This window comes from Sminthopsis crassicaudata, chromosome 1, assembly GCF_048593235.1.
Source record: "Sminthopsis crassicaudata isolate SCR6 chromosome 1, ASM4859323v1, whole genome shotgun sequence".
NCBI lineage: Eukaryota > Metazoa > Chordata > Mammalia > Dasyuromorphia > Dasyuridae > Sminthopsis > Sminthopsis crassicaudata.
This window is the reverse complement of record NC_133617.1, coordinates 661,762,506-661,782,186: the sequence shown is the minus strand read 5'-3', so window position 1 is coordinate 661,782,186 and position 19,681 is coordinate 661,762,506. Positions and strand designations below refer to the sequence as shown.

The 19,681-nt window shown below is 38.1% G+C and overlaps 1 protein-coding gene across 4 annotated transcripts in view; it reads left to right on the top strand.

Annotated features, from left to right (window-relative positions):
* Positions 1-507: 507 nt before the first annotated feature.
* Positions 508-19,681, top strand: part of SHISA5 (shisa family member 5) — a 40,306-nt gene continuing 21,132 nt past the window's right edge. For 2 of the 4 annotated variants that reach the window (XM_074283042.1, XM_074283041.1), the window contains exons 1-3: positions 508-771; positions 10,554-10,680; positions 18,179-18,250. In XM_074283042.1, the coding sequence (XP_074139143.1) occupies positions 624-771; positions 10,554-10,680; positions 18,179-18,250 (347 nt within the window). In that variant the 5' untranslated portion in view covers positions 508-623. Of the gene's footprint in view, positions 772-871; positions 1,190-10,553; positions 10,681-18,178; positions 18,251-19,681 lie in introns of those variants that run through there. The other 2 variants (XM_074283044.1, XM_074283043.1) reach the window with 2 other exon arrangements.

The following is a 19,681-nucleotide window of genomic DNA, read 5'->3' as shown; positions in this document are numbered from 1 at the left end:
ACTCTTTCCGAGTTTTCCTTCTCCATGTCTCACCAACATCCTGTCTCTTTTGCTGCATCATCATCCATTTTCGTTGCCTTTATTGTTTTGATTTAATACAGTAGGAATAAAATTATCATGAATTTTTTTTTTCGTGCATTTTCTGTATTGGTGCCTTTGAGGGAAAAAATTCAAACTTTTTTTTTTTTTTTTTTGGTGGGGGTGCATTTCTATCCAACTACCCGATCACCCATTTCTCCCCTGTAAACATTAACTTCTTCCTTTCCCCAAACAAGGCAGTTCAAGCAAAATAAATCAACACGGTGGTTGGCCTGGAAGGAAAAAATAAATAAAAATGTCTTGTCGGGCACCCCTAGACCATCGCCCCCCTCTCCCTCGAAGCCGGAGGAGTTTTGTTCGATTCTCAGAGCCGAGATTAGTCACTGCTCCGGCGAGAGATTGAAAGCCTTCCCAAACTGGTTTTCCTTTCCGTTACTACGCTCCCTGAGTTCTCTCGGGGCAGGGCAGCTCGACATAAGGAGCTTCCAGCCTTCCCGAGGGAAACTCCGCGACATTCCCGGGCCAGAATTTGCCCCGGCCCGGAGCGGCCGCGCAGTTTCCGGGCCTCGGCTGGGGCAGAACTGATGCTGTCCACGTTTCCGTGCGCTCGGGCTGGACCAGTTTTCGGGGCGCTCCGAAATGTGTTCTGGGCAGATTTAGGGCGCACGGTTCCAATTCGGAGTAGAACGGACGGGTGGGGCTTTCCCCGGGTCCTGCCCCCGGCTCCGGAGGGTGAGAAGCGGAGTCGGCACTAACCCGGAGGGTGCGCGGAGGGCCGGGGGCGCCGACTCTCCAGGTCCGAGCGTGTGACTCCGAGACCCCCGGGTAGCCGCGGGGCGGGGCGGGAGGGGGAGGGGGTTCCGGGAACAGGACGGGGCGGGGCCGGGATCGGGGCAAGAAAGGAGGAGGGTCTGCGCGCCCGCCCCGCTTGCCCCCGCAATTCCCCGGGAGATGCAGTAGGCTGCGGCCGGCGCGGCTCGGGCTCCCGCTCCCTCCTGACCCTGCTCCCACGAAGGGGACGGAGCGCCCCGTAAGTTCGTCGGTCTGTTCATCCGTCCACCGGTGCGTCTCCTAGGGCTTACCATGGCGGCTGCATCCTCCTCTGGGCGCTTTTTCCTTGTCTTGCTGCTACTGCCTTCACCGCTGGGCGGTGAGTGCCCCGGGGAGAAGCCCCAGATGCCCCCGCTGGGGGGAGGGAGGGAAAACGGTCCGGGGGCGTCCAAGTCCATCCCCACCTCCCCCTAGCTGGTCAGAAGGACTGGGGGGCTCCAGACTTGTCGCCCACTGAGAAGTGGGGTAGCGGGGGGAGGGGAAGAACAAGTCCAAACTAAACCCAGTTCGCCTCCAACCCTGCCCTCACTCCTACCCACTCTCCCATCTGAGCATGTGAGGACCCCAAGCCTCTGCTGAGCCCCTATGAGCTTCAGGACTCCAATCCACCGTCTAGTTCCACCCTAATAGTCTAATCCCAGGATCGGGGAGAAAATTTCTAATCCTTCCCCACCCTGTGCCTTCCTGGGCCAGACCTTTGCTCCCCAGGGGGTCTCAGTTTGGCCCTCTGCCTGTCAATCCTTCGCCCCTAAACATTCAAGAGGAAGGAATGAGTGAAAATTAACTGAAGTGATAGAATATTGAGCTATCTGGACCTTAAGTTACTTTATCTGTAAAATGGGGATAATTCTGCCTTGGCTCCCCCAACCAAGCGGGTCAGGAAAGTCAAATGAGAGAATGGCTTTGAAAGGTTGATGTTATCCTATGGCAGTGGGAGTAAACCTGGGTTATAGGAAGCCCAAGGTAGAATGTGTATGGACAGGGGCAGTGGCTGGAGCACCAGGCCTAGAGAAAGAGAGAGACCCATCTTCTTAAATTCGAATCTGGCCTCTGATACTCAGCAGCTGGGTGATCCTGGGCAAGTCACTTAAACTTGTTTGCCTCAATTTACTCATCTGTAAAATGAGCTGGGAAAGTAAATGTGAAAATACTCTAGCCTCTTTCCAAGAAACGCCCAAGTGAGGCATAAAGAAATAAATGCTTGAAAAGCACATGCTGGGTAGGGCCCAGACCTGCTCACTGTCTTGTATCAGAGTGGATTTTATTAATATTGTAACTGGGGGAAGTCAGCCCAGAAAAAGGAAAAAAAAAAAAACTAACCCAAATTCATACAGGGATTTGCTAAGTCAAGGATTTAGAGAACTATTTTCTGTCTGCTGCTTTCATTCTTCTGAGTACTATTGTCTTCCAAGCTAAAGCAACAACACAGCCTGTTCTCCAGGTAACACATGGTGGAGTATTGCAGAATCCTTTCTCCAGGACTCTTGCCATATTTCCCTCTGGCTAAACCTTAGACAGGTAGGGACCCCGGGAGGGATTCTAGGGTTTGTTTTAGTTTAGTTAGGGAGGTTTACTGGTCTGCTAGGGAAGGGAGTCTGGGGTTGGGGACAATGTTTCTCTTTGTCTTTCCCTCATCAATTTATGTAGGATTCAAAAAGTTTCCTGGCCTGTTGGTGGAATAACTTAGACTTGGTGGCCTTCATTAGTCTAACCTAGTGAGGTAGAATGTATGAACTCACCGTTGTATCTAGTATGGCAAATAGGGGCTCAAACTAGTTTTTTTATTTATTTTTTTTTTTTTTTACTCTGAATGTGATCTCCCAGCTCACAGAAAGACCAGTTATCCATGCAGCTTCTTATCTTCTTGTTCTCATGGACCAGGAAGGAGGGGGAGGGGGTGGCAAACACGGAAATATTCTTAAGGAAGTAAACACATTTTTTTTCTGAAAATACGGGTAGAACAGGGATGAATTGTGTATATATGTGTGTGCTCCATACATAGTTCAGAAGGGAGAAATTAGTGAATATCTATATATGTGTGACTATGTTTCTAGTGCAGAGGGAAATTGCATGTGTATCATAGTATCATACATAACCTAGAGGGAAGCTTTGTACCTGTTACACAATATGAAGCAGTTGTGTAATTATGTGGTGAATAGTTTCCAGGGAAATTGGTGTGTGTGTGTGTGTGTGTGTGTGTGTGTGTGTGTGTGTGTGAGAGAGAGAGAGAGAGAGAGAGAGAGAGAGAGAGAGAGAGAGAGAGAGAGAGAGAGAGAGAGAGAGAGAGGAGAGGAGAGAGAGAGAGAGAGGGGGGGGGAGAGGGGAGGGGGAGGGGAGGGGGAAAGGGAGAGGGAGAGGAGAGAGAGAGAGAGAGAGAGAGAGAGAGAGAGAGAGAGAGAGAGAGAGAGAGAGAGAGAGAGAGGAAGAGGGAGAGAGAGGAGAGAGAGAGAGCGAGAGAGAGAGAGAGAGAGAGAGAGAAAGAGAGAGAGAGAGAAAGAGAGAGGAGAGAGAGAGAGAGAGAGAGAGAGAGAGAGAGAGAGAGAGAGAGAGAGAGAGAGAGAGAGAGAGAGGAAGAGGGAGAGAGAGGAGAGAGAGAGAGAGAGAGAGGAAGAGGAAGAGGGAGAGGAAGAGGGAGAGGGAGAGGGAGAGAGAGAGAGAGAGAGGAGAGAGAGAGAGAGAGAGAGAGAGAGAGAGAGAGAGAGAGAGAGAGAGAGAGAGAGAGAGGAGAGAGAGAGGAGAGGGAGAGGGAGAGGGAGAGGGAGAGGGAGAGAGAGGAGAGAGAGAGAGAGAGAGACAGAGAGAGAGAGAGAGAGAGACAGAGAGAGAGAGACAGAGAGAGAGAGAGAGAGGGGAGAGAGGGAGAGAGGGAGAGGAGAGAGAGAGAGAGAGAGAGAGAGAGAGAGAGAGAGAGAGAGAGAGAGAGAGAGAGAGAGAGAGAGAGAGAGAGAGAACTCTGAGAGAGAAATAGAGAGGAAAGAGAGAAAAAAGAGAGAGAAAGACAGATGTGAAACAGAGTGGAGAGAGGAAAGAGAGACAGAAATGGAAGAAGAATGGAGGAGGAAAGAAAGAGGGGAGTATATGAGGGATGAGATAGAAACAGTGAAGTGATAAGGGGGGAAAAAGACAGGAGGAAGAGAAAAAGTACAGAAGGGAATTGTGTATATGTATTCAATATACAGCAAAGAGAGTTATTGTGCATATGTGTGATATACAAAGAAGGAATTGCATGTATGAGATATAAAATATACTCAGGAGATTGGTTTTGAGCCTCATGGGAAAGTAAAAAAGAAGTTTCAGAGTGAGATTGATTCTCTGTTGAGCTCTGTAAACATACAGTCCAATTTCTATTAAGCTGAATGTAGGCATTTGCTATCTGATTTGAACCTAGGAGTACAGATGCTCTAGAACTGGAGCTGTGGAGGGACCCCTCCCACCTCACTCCAGACTGAGGCTGAATCCTGACCCCACTCTTAACCTAATCCCTGATCTTACTGGCCACTGACTCATCTCTTACTAAAAGTATAGCCCAAACTCGACGAGTCTGAACAAAACAGAGCCTTAACCTCAGCCTTGAAGTTGAACTCTGCTCATGGGCAGTTATTTCACTATTTCATATTGTTGATCATGAGGGGAAGGGAGTGAGAGAATGTCATTAACTCAGTGTAGTTGCTTTCTTTTTCTGGCTGCAGGATTCAGAGCTTGTGTGCCTTTCTGAAAAAAAAAAAAAAAATCAAAGACTTGCCTTAGTTCATGAAGGAAGAGTTGGGAGACAGGATGGGGACTGTTTAAGAACCTGGAGAACCAGTTAATGAGGCTTTTTGAAGTTAGTTCTGTTTTGATTTTGTGGTTGGAGTTTAATAAATGTTTGCTGAATTAAATGTTTAATGATTACCATTGTTCTAGTGATACTCTGATTTTGGAGGGGGCAGTTTTGAGGGGATGGTCTTTGTGTACTTTTGGAGGATAGTGTTTTGTGTTTGAGACTGGTTAAATAAACTTGAATCATATTAGGCAATTTCATAAGGACTGAAAGAAAGTTAAATGATTGCTTCATAAGAGAGGAGGAAAGTCAGGGCTTCCTGATTGGTTGAGAGTGAACCTGGGATAGAAGGATGGACCAATGAATTCAATTGGAAGTGCTCTATGATCTTAGATCAAGGGGATGGGCTAAGAAGATTCTGTTCTTAAGATTTCATTGTGTTTGGGGGGCTGGGAGGAAGCGGGGAGGTTTTTTTCTTAAGACATATTTTTGAAAGATTCCCCCATTACTGGTGGGGCTGATCCATTGATAAAGCAAAAGGCCTTGGAATTGGGGGGCTGGAAGAGAAGTACTTGCTGAATACTTAGTACCCCAGTTTCCTCTGGGCTGCAGAAGTTTCATCCCTGATATCTCAGAAAGGATATCCTTAGACAAGGGGAGATAGTCAACCCTCTTCTCCTTACCTCCCCCCAAGGATTCCCTATAGAAATCTTTATCATCATCATTATAGAGGAAAAGAGTGTATTCTCTTCTTCAGGCATCAAAGTATAAACTTTATTCTTTATTTCATCCTTTGCTGTTTTGTTTCACAGTAAACCTCTAAAAAAAAAAGTAGCTTCCGTTTCATGCAAATATCAGTTGTCCCCAACTCCCTTTGCCAATGTCTACCCTGATCAGTATTTGTTCCTTTAAAAAAATAATATCTTAGGGGAGCTAGGTGGTGCAGTGGATAGAGTACTAGCCCTGAAGTCAGGAGGACCCGAGTTCAAATGTGACTCAGACACTTAACACTCCTAGCTGTATGACCCTGGGCAAGTCACAATTGCCTCAGTAATAATAATAATATCTTATCCTTTTTAAAAAAGGATTTATGTTGCCAAACATTGTTATAAAAAATGTTTTAATTCCTTCCTAAAGTTATCAAACTCCGTTGTATTTACAATTTGATATATATATTTTTTTACTAATTTGCTTTAAACAGGGAAAAAATGTTAAGCCTCTTTACTAGAGCATATGCTTCAGGTAGTGAGCTCCCTATTTCTTTTTTTCCCAATTTTATTTTTATTTTTCAGTTTCAAATCCTCTTTCTCCCCCTTTTCTGTCCTTCTCCCTTCCCCACCCATTGTGGAGGCAAGAAAGTCGAAGTCCATTACAAATATTTATAGTTATGCAAAATAAATGTCCATATTAACCCTTGTTTAAAAAAAAAAAGGAAGAAGGGAAAAAACTTTTGTTTACATCTCTATTCTGAATCCATCACTTCTTTATCTGAAAGTGGATAGCGTGTTCCATTGTGAATCTTTTGGGGTTATAGTCAGTCTTCGTGTTTATCCATGTTGGAAATTTTTTTCTGAGTTAATTGTTCTTTATAATATTATTGTTATTGTTTAAATTGTTCTTTTGGTTCTGCTCACTTCACTAAGTCTTTCTAGGTTTTTCTGAAAACACCTTCTCCATCATTTCTCATAGCACAATAACATGTATACCATCATATCCATATACCATAACTTTAGCCATTTTCTAATTGGTGGCCACTACTTTAGTTTCCAAATCTTTGCTACCATATATACCAAATAGCTGCCCCAGATATTTTTGTATATTGAATCATTTTTCATTTTTGTCTGACTCATTGCAACCCCATTTGGAGTTTTCTTGGCAGAAATATTGGAGTGGTTTGCCATTTCCTTCTCTGTCTCATTTTGCAAATGAGGAACTGAGGTCAACATTGTTAAGTGACATGCCCAGGATCATATAGCTAGTATATCCGAGGTTGGATTTTGAATTCACAAAAGAAGTCTTCCCAACTCCAGGCTGAGTACTCAATCCGCTACAACACCTAGCTGCCTTATTTTCATACATGTGACATCATTCTGGAAGAAGCTAAATTATTCCATGTTAAAGATGCTTTTGAGGAAATTTCAGCATAAAGTGGGAGTTCTTGAGTCCTCTTTTTTTTTTAATTTTTAAAATTTTATTTTTTCCAAATACATATAAAGTTTTCAGCACTCATTTTTTGTAAAACTTTGTGTTCCAAATTTTTCTTCCTCCCTCTCTTCTCTTCCCCCTCCCCAAGACAGCAAGCAATCTGATATAGGTTAAATACATGCAATTCTTTTAAACATATTTTTATATTTGTCATGTTATGTAAGAAAAATCATACCAAAAGGATAAAAATGAGAAAGAAAAAAAACCCAAGCAAACAACAAAAAAGGTGAAAATTCTATGCTCTGGATGCAGATGGCATTTTCCATCCTTGAGTCCTTTTTGATGTCTTTGGTGTTACATTTTTAGCAGAATAGGGTTAATTATTTTTGTACTCATAGTTTTATTTTATGAACTTGAGCATCTTTAATGGTGAATGAAAATAACTCAATTTTTGTAGACTTTGAGGTTTGAAAAGTACTTTACATATGCTATCTCATTTAATAACAATTAATTTACAATGTGCTCATAGTAGCTCTGTGAACTAGGTTGGGCAGTTACTATTATCCTCCTTTCACGAATGAGGAAATAGGCTTGGAGAGATTAAACAACTTGCTTGTGGTCACTTAGCTAGTAAAAAATGGAGATTGTATTCCAATCTCCAGATTTTAGATTTAGCATTTACATTTATTAATCACTTACTTTATGTTAGGCTTTATGCTAAATATTGGAAGTACAAAGAAAGGCCCAAGATAGTACCTGCCTTCAAAGAACTTCAAAGAATCTAATGAGAAAAGGTAAAACACAAAAGGAAGCCCTAAAGGATATGGGGGAGGGACTATTTCATGGGGGTGGAGTGGGGCATGATAAAGTCCTGAGTTCAACCAGATGAGAAATGAAAAAATGAATGACTTGGGTGTCCTCCTTAAATTGAGGTTCTGGGAGAACCAAGGCTTCTACCTTCCAAAAAGAGGAAGAGTGGGGTTTCAGGTGCAGGGGGTACGGACTAGTTCTAGGACTGATATGATCTTGCAGAATAAAGAGCTTTGGGGTATATTGAGGTCTAGTGGAGCACAGCCGGATGGGAAATGAAACATTTACCTCATCATCATGATTAGCTTCCTCTTGGCATGTTCCAGCTTTATAGAAAGTTTTTCTTAAAATATAACACCAGTGGACTAACCAGAGCAGGACTATTTCTATCTTCATCTTGGAAACTCTGGGTTTTTAATGATACTTTCTTTTTCCTGTTATGTTACATTGTTGGCTCCTGTTATCCATTAGTAACACTTGACCCCAAAATCTTTTTCACATGATCTGTGGTCTCCTCTATCTAGTAATTGGGTTGTTTTTTTTTTTTAATCTCAAGTGTGAAACTTTGCATTTATTACTGTTACATTTCACCCCACATTCATTCCATCATGCTAAATAGGACATTTTTGGATGTTAGTTCTGCCATGTAAAATGTTTAGCAGTTCCTCCTAATTTCATTATGTCCAACACAGAAACTTATGCTTTCCACTGCAACTCCTCCAAATCCATTCCTCCTCTTCTAAACTTCCCTGTTTCTTTTGAAGTAATCACCATTCTTTTAGTCTCCCAGGTTAGTAACCTTTCCTTTGTTTGACATATCTATTCAGTTACCAAATCTTTACTTTTCTGTTTCTACAATTTTCATATCCTACCTTTGCGTTCTACTCACACAGAACTTTGTTCAGGCTTATCATTCATCACTTCTCTTGTAGATTGTTGCAACAGCTGCTTCCCTTACTCATCTCTCCCCGCTAATACCAAGTGATTGTCCTTAAAGACAGATCTGACCATATTATTCCCCTCCTCCAAAAACTCCAGTGACTCACTACTGCTTCTAAAATTACCATCTCCTCTAATTTTTAAAACATTTAAGTATTTCACAATCATTACTTATGTATAGTCTTTGGCTGAATCTTTTCCCCCCTTATACTCCACTCACTATTGGTCTCTATTCACTAGTCCTTAAGAGAAAAAAGTTTTTCACTCTTGTCTTTAATTTTTTTTTTATTTAGAACTTGAGAAACAAAACAAGCATTTCCATAACATAGTAGAATGGGGGGGAGTGACAAAGCTGCAAATCTATTATGTACAAATTGCTATTCTTTTTAAATATATAATACAGTTTTCATGTGACTTTTTTCCTCCTTTCACCCCACTCTAGAAATGGCTATAAGAAACAAGAGCATATTTGTGTGTGTATAAAACTATTCTATACATCTATTTATCATTTTTTTTCTCTGGATGCAGCTAGAATTATCCTTCGACAAAGCATAAGCCCTGAAGTCAGAAAAACCTGAGTTCAAATCCAGCCTCACAAAAAACTCAAATCAAACAGCATAGTCCTTCATAGGTCCTTTATAGTTATTCACTCAAAGTTGTTCTTAAAACAGTAGTGTTATTGTATACAATATTCTCCTGGTTCTGCTCATTTTGCTCTTCATTTTTTCCTGCAAAGCTATCATGTTTTCTAAAGATCATTGAGCTTGTTTTTTTGTAGCACAATAGTATTCCATCACAATCGCACATAATTACTTGTTCAGCCATTCCTAAATTGACAGACATCACATAATTTTCAAAGTTTTTTTTTTTTTTTTTGCCACCACAAAGAAAACTACTATCAATATTTTAGAACATATAGATTCTTTTCTTTTTTCTCTTATTATCTTAGGAAACAGATCTAGTAGAGATATTATTGAGTCAGAGTATAGACAGTTTATTAAGTCTTTGGGCATAATTCCAGATTGCTTTCCAAAACGAATGGATCAGATCACAATTTCGTCATTATTGAATTAGTGTCCCAATTTTTCCACATCCTCTCCAATATATTTGTTATTTTCTCCAATATATTTGTTATTTTCCTTTTTGATCATTTTAGCCCATATAAAATATCTCAAGGTTGTTTTAATTTGCATTTTTTAACCAATAACTATTTATAGAATTTTTTTCATAGGACTGTAAATTGTTTTTATTTCTTTATTGGAAAACTACCTGTTCATATCCTTTGACTATTTAGCAATTGGGAAATGACATTTTTATAGGTTTGATAAAGTTATTTATATGTTTTATATATGAGCTCTCTATCTGAGAATCTGTCCATAGACCTGCTCCTTCCTTTCAATTTTCTGCTTTCCTTCTCATCTGGGCTACTACATTCATTGTACCAAATCTTTTTATTGAATATAAGTGAAAGTAGTCCTTTTGCACCTAATCCTGCTGTCTCTTGTTTATTCATAAATTGTTCACCTATCCTTAAGTCTAACAGGTAATATATACAGTGTTCTTCAAATTTCCTTGTAACATTTCTCTTTATATCTAGGTCATGTATCCATTTTGATCTTATCTGGTGTTAAGATTTTGGTCTGTACTTAATTTCTACCTCTGTTTTCAGATTTTAACTATTGTCTTCTGAGTGATGATGCTAAGTAATGGAGTTTGGACTTGTGAGAAGTGGAACCTCTTCTTGAGTAGGGAAACAATATGATCAGAACTAGGGAAATTATTTTAGCAGTTTTGAATAATGTGGATTGGAGGAGGGAAGAATGGTGCTGATGGGGACTGATGTGGAATGTGTGGGTGGAGAACTTTCAAGGAGGGAGCCATTGGAATAGTTCCCAAGCCTGCACTTTGTGAAAGACCCCATCCAAGCCTGATAAAACTGAGAAAGAAACTAAGGGAAGTTGGACATTGCCTGACTCAGGGTCTGATCTCACCTCATTTGACCTGACTTGAGAATTTCTCTTATTTCTAGCCAAAGGTGAATCGTGTGGCTTCTTCAAATCCTGTCCACACTTCTGTTGTGGGAACTGCATCTTCAAGTATTGCTGCTCTGATGTGCGGAAGAAGTTTGATGACAGCGACATTTTGTGCTCTGACAGGTATAGAGTCTGGGGAGTAAGGGAGGGAGCCCCCTGCCTCAGCTCTACAGATAGGGGCTTTTCAGACAGGAACAAGGACCTGTCTGACTCCATACATTTTTGCTGTTCTTGTATTGATGATCCAGATTTACTTTAATTGTGAGGAGTTTTCCAAAGACATAAAACTCTTGAATGTTCAAAGTGCTAAAATCAAAAAGGGCTTTTTAGCAGATTAAGTTGTTCTACATCATAAGCTCCTAGGGATAAGACCACCTATTTTACAGATCACAAATACAGAATTTCAGAGTTGGGAGTTAGAGGTCATGCAATTCAAACTGTCACTTAGAATTTCTTCTACCCTACCTTCAAGGAACAATCACCCAGCTTCACTTGAAGACCTCCAAAAACAGTTAACTAACATGTCTAGAAAAAGAACTTTCTATTCTTGAATAATGTTGATTGTATAGAAATATTTCCTTATACAAAATTTTGAATTGTGTTGTGAATTTTGTCTTTTTACAACTTCTAACTGTTCCTCTGTCTTACCTATTGGGATTAGGCAGAAGTCTATTCCTATTTCTATGTGACCATCCTTCAAATGTCTTTGATATAATTTCCTTCATTCTTCTCTTTTCTAGGCTAATCCTAGATATAAGAGAAACCCAAGGACCTTCATCTCCTTGGTTTTACCTATTGGGATTAGGCAGAAGTCTATTCCTATTTCTATGTGACCATCCTTCAAATGTCTTTGATATAATTTCCTTCATTCTTCTCTTTTCTAGGCTAATCCTAGATATAAGAGAAACCCAAGGACCTTCATCTCCTTGGTTTTACCTATTGGGATTAGGCAGAAGTCTATTCCTATTTCTATGTGACCATCCTTCAAATGTCTTTGATATAATTTCCTTCATTCTTCTCTTTTCTAGGCTAATCCCAGATATAAGAGAAACCCAAGGACCTTCATCTCCTTGGTTTCCTACAGTTTACCAACATCCTTCCTAACATGTGTTATCCAAAACTGAGCACAGTGCTGCAATTTGAGCAGGGCAGAATGGCACCATTTTTCTATGGTCCTGGATACAGTGCCATTCTTAATCTAGCCTAACATGGTATTAGTCTTTCCTGGCTTCCGTATTACACTGTGGACTTTCATTCAATTCATAGTCCATGAAAATCCTCTTGTTTTTCACATGAACTGTCTCCCAGACAAACTGTTTTTTATTTAACCCAGATTTTACGTTTATTCCTATTACACTGCATCTTATTAGATTTAATAAATGGGAATTGTGATGTACAAGTACAATTCCAGCTTCTAGGAAGTCTGAGAATGTCATACCTCTTGAGCTCAGGAATCCTAAGCTGCAGTGGGCCATGCTGATATTGAATTCATTCTAGATTGGCATTAGTATGATGAACCTCTGTGAGAAAAGGGACACCAGATTGCTTAAGAGTGAATTGGCTCAGGTTGGAAATAGAGAAAATCAAAACTTTGTCTTCATTTACTTCTAAAATGTTAACAGCACAGAACGGATATCTGGTGTTCTACATAGAAGGTTACCTTTCAAAACAGACATAGAACTATAAGTGATGACTCTTTGGAGCTAGCTATTCACTCATTCATAATTTTATCTTATTAATGCTATTGTAAAGTCCACAAAGCCCTAACTTTTCTGCAAGAATAGCATTAGAGAATTTGTTAAATTATTTTAACAATTAAGGTAAATTATATAGAATTCCTTTGATTTGCCCATTTAGTTGCCATATCGAAGAAGAAAATAAATTATTTGACTTATTATACAATTATACCTGACTCTTCATGACCATATTTGAAGTTTTCTTGGCAAAAAATATAGGAATGGCTTGCCATTTCCTTCTCCAGCTCATTTTATAGATAAGGAAACTGAGGGAAACCGGTTTAAGTGACTTGCCCAAAGTCATTCAGCTGTTTAAGTATCTGAAGCAAGATTTAAATCCCAAAAGATGAGTCTTTTTGACTTCAGGCCTGTTGCTCTATCTACTGGGCCATCTAGTTGCCTTTGTTTGACATGATCTCTCAGCTTAATTAAGGCATGCTGCCTCTTTGGGATCAATACTTCCTTCTTTTGGACATTAGCTAACTATTATTTTTTCATCATAAATTCCAGTACTTTGCTAAGAATCAAAGTTAAGATCATCAGCTTAGATTCTGCTGATTCCATTCTCTTCTTTTTTTCTTTCTTGTTTTTCTTTTAAATTAGAGGATTTGCCATAGAGCAATGAAAGCAATTTTCCCTTCTTATTCTCTAATATTATATAATTCTCTATAATTATAATTCTGAAGCTCATTTACACTAGTTCACATTGAATGTTCTGGGCAATTAAGTGTCACTATTTTATTGCTTATTTTGTATATTAAATCCCTTTTGAGAAAGAAGTCTCATGAGTGTAACCAAATTTAACCATCTTCTTACTGAACCATGCTGTCTCCCAATGCGGAGCTAGCCCCTGACATAAGACAGAGGGTCATTAATTACAAAACTGTGATGCTCAAGTGAAGATAATATGTGTAAAATGTAAAGCACCATACAGATACACGCCAGCTATTGTTAGCATTGTTCTTTTTATTATCATATTATATATCAGATCTTTTTTGAGACATTTATCCCTTTCTCTGAGTCCCTAAAGAGCAGAAGTTCCCCACCTGATTAGAGTATTTGTAGCCATCCCCATAGGGAAAGAGAACCTTGCTAAGAGGGCATGGCAGATATTTGGTAAAGAACAATATTATTCTATTGAAATAGTTTGGAAACTTCTAATTGATTTCCAACAAAGCAATGATATTTTTGGTAGACAGAAATTAGTCATTTTATTTTTTTTATGTATGTATGTATGATAATCAAAATTTGTTTCACATTGCATAAAAGGGATGAGAAAATATGCTAAGAAAACCAAAGGGTAAGTTGGGAACCCCTGATGTAGAGCATGTTTCAATCACAGAATAATAAGAATTAGTCCTGTAGTGCACAGTACAGTTCTGTAGTACATATAAGACACTTTCTGCTCAGTGTTCTTTGAGGTAGGAAGATACATTTTATCTCCTTTACAAATTGAAAATTTACAGATTCATCCAAGGTTACACAGTTACTAAGTGGCAGAGTAGGGATAGAATCCAGGTCTTGTGACTCTTGATAGATTATCTTCTTATTTTGTGTGCTTCTCAGAAGTCAGGGAACTATTTACATTAATTGCTCACTGACTTTTGCACATGTGATATTTAAAAGGTTTGAAAAAGAATCTAAAACATAAAGTCACAAAAAGAAGAAAGGGTTGGGAGAGAGAAGATCAAAAGAAAATTCCCATTTTCAAAGCCATCTTAAGGCAGCAACCATATGTAGCCATTAGTTTAAAAAATTTAATTTGGCTCATGAATTGGTTCTAGTAGTAGAAATAGATGTGGAAAAATAGACTACTCTTTTCAGGAAACATTAAGAACAAAAATGTAAACCTCAAAAGATAACATTTGTAATGTTAATTAATTTCAGTGTCTTGATTAGCGAGAAAATAGATTATATTTTAAATGCTCATCAAGAAGATTTTGATAGAGGGAAGTTACTCTTAAGTATGCTATATGACTACTTTTGGGGGGGGGAATACAAGTGGTAATATCAAATACAATTTAATTCAAATAGAAAAATATCAAAATAGAAAGGATATTATCTAGGGGTAAAGGAATTGATAATGACTACCCATTCTTAATACATCTATGTTAAATAACTGGGTAGATCAGTTAATAAAAGCTAACATTGATATGAAAAGACTTCAATCCATTATCAGGATATGAGAAATCTATTTAAAAGATGAATAACAGGGGTAGCTAGGTGGCGCAGTGGATAGAGCACCAGCCTTGAATTCAGGAGGACCTGGGTTCAAATCTAGTCTCAGACACTTAACCCTTCCTAGCTGTGTGACCCTGGGCAAGTCACTTAACTCCAGCCTCAGAAAAAAATAAAATAAAATAAAAGATGAATAACAAATAAGCAAGGAAACATTTATTCAGTGCCTACTATATGTCAACCACTGTCTGTTCCTCTCCTGGCATATTCTACCAGAAGAAATGTATGCATAGCAGTATATAAAATTATGTACAAAGCAAGGGAAAATAGGAAACTTTTATAAAGATATTACAGGTCCTAAATTGGAGATAAGATAAATGGCTGGGATGGATGAAAACAGTGGACAACTCATAAAAATAGATCAGTGATCTCAAAAAAGTCCTTGGTAAATTCAAAAAGCATAAATTTTATATACTATTTTACAGAATGAATTTCAGTAAAATTAAAAATTAATGTCAGTAGCATAAGCAAAAAAATGTATCTACATAGAAACTAAATTATTATCTGTCATTAGTTGGACTAAAAATACTATTTTAAATCCTGAACATTTAGAGGTAATAACAATGATAGTAATGTATATAGAGAGAGCTTTGGGATATATTCAAAGCAACTTTATAACACTGGATTTTTGTGACAAAAGAGAAAAGAAAACAGCGACTTGTTTATGTCTCATGATATTCAGATTGCCTGTTAATAATCTAGAGACTGGGGAAAGAAAACAGAGAAATAAAAAAGTTTAAGAAAAAGAGGGGATATTAAAATAAAGATTGGAATAGAAATAAATTGAACAAAGTTCTAAAGAAAGAACAAAATTAGTATGGAAAACCGGTACTTAAACACATGATAAATTTGATAAACATAGTAAATATAAATTTTAAAAGAAAGGTATAACTTTCCAAAATTAAAGAGGAAAGAACAAATGCAAAGGTTAAAAGGTCATTAGTAAATAATGCTGATAACTTTACACAGAGAATTTAAGTGAGATGATTGAGTATTTGCAATTTTAAAAATGACAAAAACTGAAAATTGATTGTTTAGAGGCCACATCAAAGAGGAAGAAGTAAAGCAAGTTATAATTCCATAGTTTGATGGGTCCATGATCTTATTGATAAGCTTCTTTATTTACTGGTAAAGATGGAAAAGGTATGTCTCCCTTTTCATTTTATATCATTTCTGTCCACATCTTTCTTTAAATCCTCCGTAGAAGATATATCCAGCACACTAGAGGGTCTCCTCCAGAGCGTAGTAGTTGAATAGACCGTCTGCTATCTTTCTGACTTATAATAGCACTAATTAATCTATCATTTTAAAGTTTGCAAAGTGCTTAACAAATACCTTATTTGATTTTCATAACTATCTTTGGAATTAGATGCTTTTATTATCCTCATTTTAGAGGTAAGGAAACTAAGAAAGAATAAGTGCCCTGTCCAGGTTCATACATCTGTCAAAGGAAAAAACATTAATTCTATACTATGTGTTTTAGGGACAATCTGCCAGAAATAATTTTTATTAAAATTTTTTTATTTTAAGCATTTCTAACTTAAAGGGAAACATATCCCAACTGGCTTAGTTTCCATATGCCTTTGGACATGGCTCTACCCCAAGACAATACAAGGTAATAATTATAGAAATGTTGAACAAGAGAGAGAGATTATATTGCATTAAAATATAGTTTGGGCTTAACAACAATTTGGGCAGAACAACTAGATCTTGCTTATTTTTTTTCCTGGATTCTTCCCTCTCCAAGTAAGAAAGGTCCCCTTCCTGTGATTGTATCTGTGTATCTTTTGAAAGGAAAAGAGAATAATTCCTATTGTCCTTCTGGGGACTGGCAAGGCAAAAATCTTAATTAGATAGGTATTCTTTGTGATTTCCATCTTTAATTAATTTTCTAAAGAAAGTCATTTGTTCTTGATTTAGCTTCCTAAGGGGGCAAGTCTGGAAAAGGAAAAAAAAAATACACAGAAAGTCTGAAAAGTAGACAGTATTTCTTTTTATTTCTAGAGAAACTGCGAAAGGAGGATTTTATGCTTCCACAATAATTGATCCATTTAGTCATCCAAATTCTTAATGATCTCATGTTTGAAACAGCTGGTTTGATGTTTTGGAAAGAGAACTGACCTTCAAAACCAGGAAAATCTGATTTCCAATCTCATCTCTAATATACTGGTTGTGTAACCCTGGCAAATCAACTTCTCATTGCTTTAGGCAACTTTTTCTTTTCTTTTCCATAGTATTTTATTTATGTTTTTACAAATATATGTAAAGAAAATTTTCAGCATTAATTTTTGTAAGACTCTTGTGTTCCAAATTTCTCTCCCTCCCTTTCTTACTTCCCCCCTCCCTAAGACAGTGAGCAATCTCTTATGTTAAATATGTGCCATCCTTTTAAACATATTTCCATATTTGTCACATTGCAACTTTTTCTGCTGATCTGTACTGCTTGGGATATTTCCTTATTCCCAGATTTCATTTGAATTATACTGCCTTTTTAGTGTTATCTATACTTAGATTATTGTAATCATTGGGCATATTGTTCTGGTAATGTTTTCTTCTCTGGATCACTTTATATGTTGTCCCAACATAGAATGACAGATTTTATGTTTGTCATTTCTTGTGGCATAAAAGTATTTTTATTTATTTTTATCCATTTCTCAATCTATGGAAATTTGTTTTGTTTTCAGGTTTTTGACTTTGTATTGTTTGTTGTTTTCTTTTTTTTACCCTATCACAAAAAATATTGATATGACTATTTTGGTATATCTGAGATCTCTCTTTTTTTTTTTTCCCATTGGAATTTTCTCTCCTTAGGAAATATGATCAAAAGTGGGATCATTGAATCCAAAGATACTAGTGGTATTGCCTCTATTTTATAGATGAGGGTGATTTGGCCCCCCCAAGTCATAGGTAAGAGCCAGAATGGACTTTATGAAAAAAAAAAGGAATTGGATCAGTACAGGGGGCTCTTCCCCTCTTCTTATGGCAGAGACCCTTCAGATGGTCTGGGAAGCTATTTGTCTCTTCCTTTCAGAATGGAAGTTTTAAATAGCTAAAGCAAAAAATATAATTTTACAAAAGAAACCACTTCTATTGAAATACAGTTATCAAAATATTTTAGATAATACATTTCACAGATTTCACTGGAACTCCTAGACTGGATGATCTCTGAAGTTTCTTTAGCTGTAAATCTTATGATCATTTTTTGATTTTTTTTTTTTTTGTGATTCCCCAGTCATTTCAGTCAATCTTGGTGACCTCATTTGGGTTTTCTTGCAGAGGTACAGGAGTGTTTGCCATTTCCTTCTTTAGCTCATTTAATAGATGAGGAAACTGAGGTAAACAGAGTTAAGTGACTTGCCGGGATCATATATACAGTTAGTGACTGAAGTCAGATTAGAACTCAGGTCTCCTGATTCCAGAGCCAACCTGACACTCTCCACTGCACCACCTAGCCATCCTCAGTTTTGATTAGTACTATCTAATCACTATGGGTTTTTTGGGTTTTTTTTTAAAGTTCAGCTTAGTAAGTTGTGTCAATCCTTGGGACTGAAGCCTTTGATAATTCATGTGGCACAAGTTTTGGATTTTGTTTCTTATGTTTTCCTTCTTCATTGTATTCCTATTGTTTTTTTTTTTTTTCTTTTTAGATCACTAGAGTGGGAAGAAAAAGACGAGAAAATGAAGTTTGAATCTGACCTTGACCATAACCCCCCACCAGGGTAAATCCTTCCCTTTTGCTTTGTTTCATCTGCCATCTCTGGAAGGGGAGGGCTTATAGACAGGGGTAGAAACTGTAGATGGCTTCATTGGATAAGTGGAAGAAGGTAAGTGTTTGGGAAAATTAGTATGTTATAGACTGCATGGGAGTGGAGACGAGATGGGTGATACTTACAGGGTATGTAAATGGAAGAATATAGATGAGCACAGGGTGCTAACTGGCACTGGGGAGGGGACCTAGATTCTCTCAGGGATCAGGAAATGTGTAAATGAGCATAGAATATATGTGGTCAGTTGGAGGGATATTGATGAGCATGAAATCATCATTGGGCAGGGAGATGAATTGTCACAGGTGGTCTAGGGGCAGGTCATAGGCAAGTTCTGGGAATATTGGAACTGGGTGAACTGAGAGCTGTGACAGCTAGGGGACCTATGGGATAGGCAGTGTCCTCTTCCACCCTGTACCATCTGCCTGTTTTAAGTTTGCTCCCAATAATGAAGCCAAAAACTGTCCTTTCTAGACTCTTTATGACTCTGATTTCATGCCTAGTAGTTTTAGGAAATATGGGACATAATCAATATGAATGAATCAGTGTGAGGTACTATATGTGAAGTGTTGAGATGGTTATAGGCTTAGGAAGATGAGACCTGAGGGCCTACTAGCCCTGTGTAGAATATTCATATACAGGTTGCTGTTTACTAGAGGTCACCATGGTATTCATGTGCAAGAGTTTATGTTTCTTTAAGCATTATAGTGTATACTTCTATGGATGTAAATATCTTTGTATATATTTGTGAATGAGCTTCTATGTATTTGTGAGTCTCCGTGCACCTCTCTGTTCATGTACCTAGGAAGGAATTTTCTTCATGACTATACCTGTATTATTTGAAATATATGTCTATGTATATGTTTGCATAGGCATGTTTTTGTGTTGAAAGAGTATTTCCTGGAAGAATCATGTTAACTTATTATGTGCCAGGTAATATGTTGAATTTTAAAGTTAAAAGAAAGACATAAATTTGTGATGGATCTACTCAACAGTTTCATGATTTTCTCCATCTTCATTCAACAGCACATGAATAGATATAAAGGAAGCAGAAGTAATTCAGAGTTAAGACTTTGGCAAGGAGTGATTGTGGATTAAATTGTCAATGGATTCAAGAGTAGAAGTCTAGTATAAAGTTGAACTGATTCACCAAAGGGTCAGATGAGGGAAGGAAAATATTTTATTCAGCATAAGAATAATGACTCAGGAAAAAACTGAGAAGCAGTAGAGATAATAATGAAAGGTTAGATTGAGGAGTAAGATAGGGTCAGGAGTTGTAAAGTGTAGGGAAAGATAATGATCAGCTAAAAGAATTTCAGTTCATGATGTTCATGAAGTGGAATATTTGAGTATTGGCAAGGTCAAAGTATAATCTTCTCTGTTTGG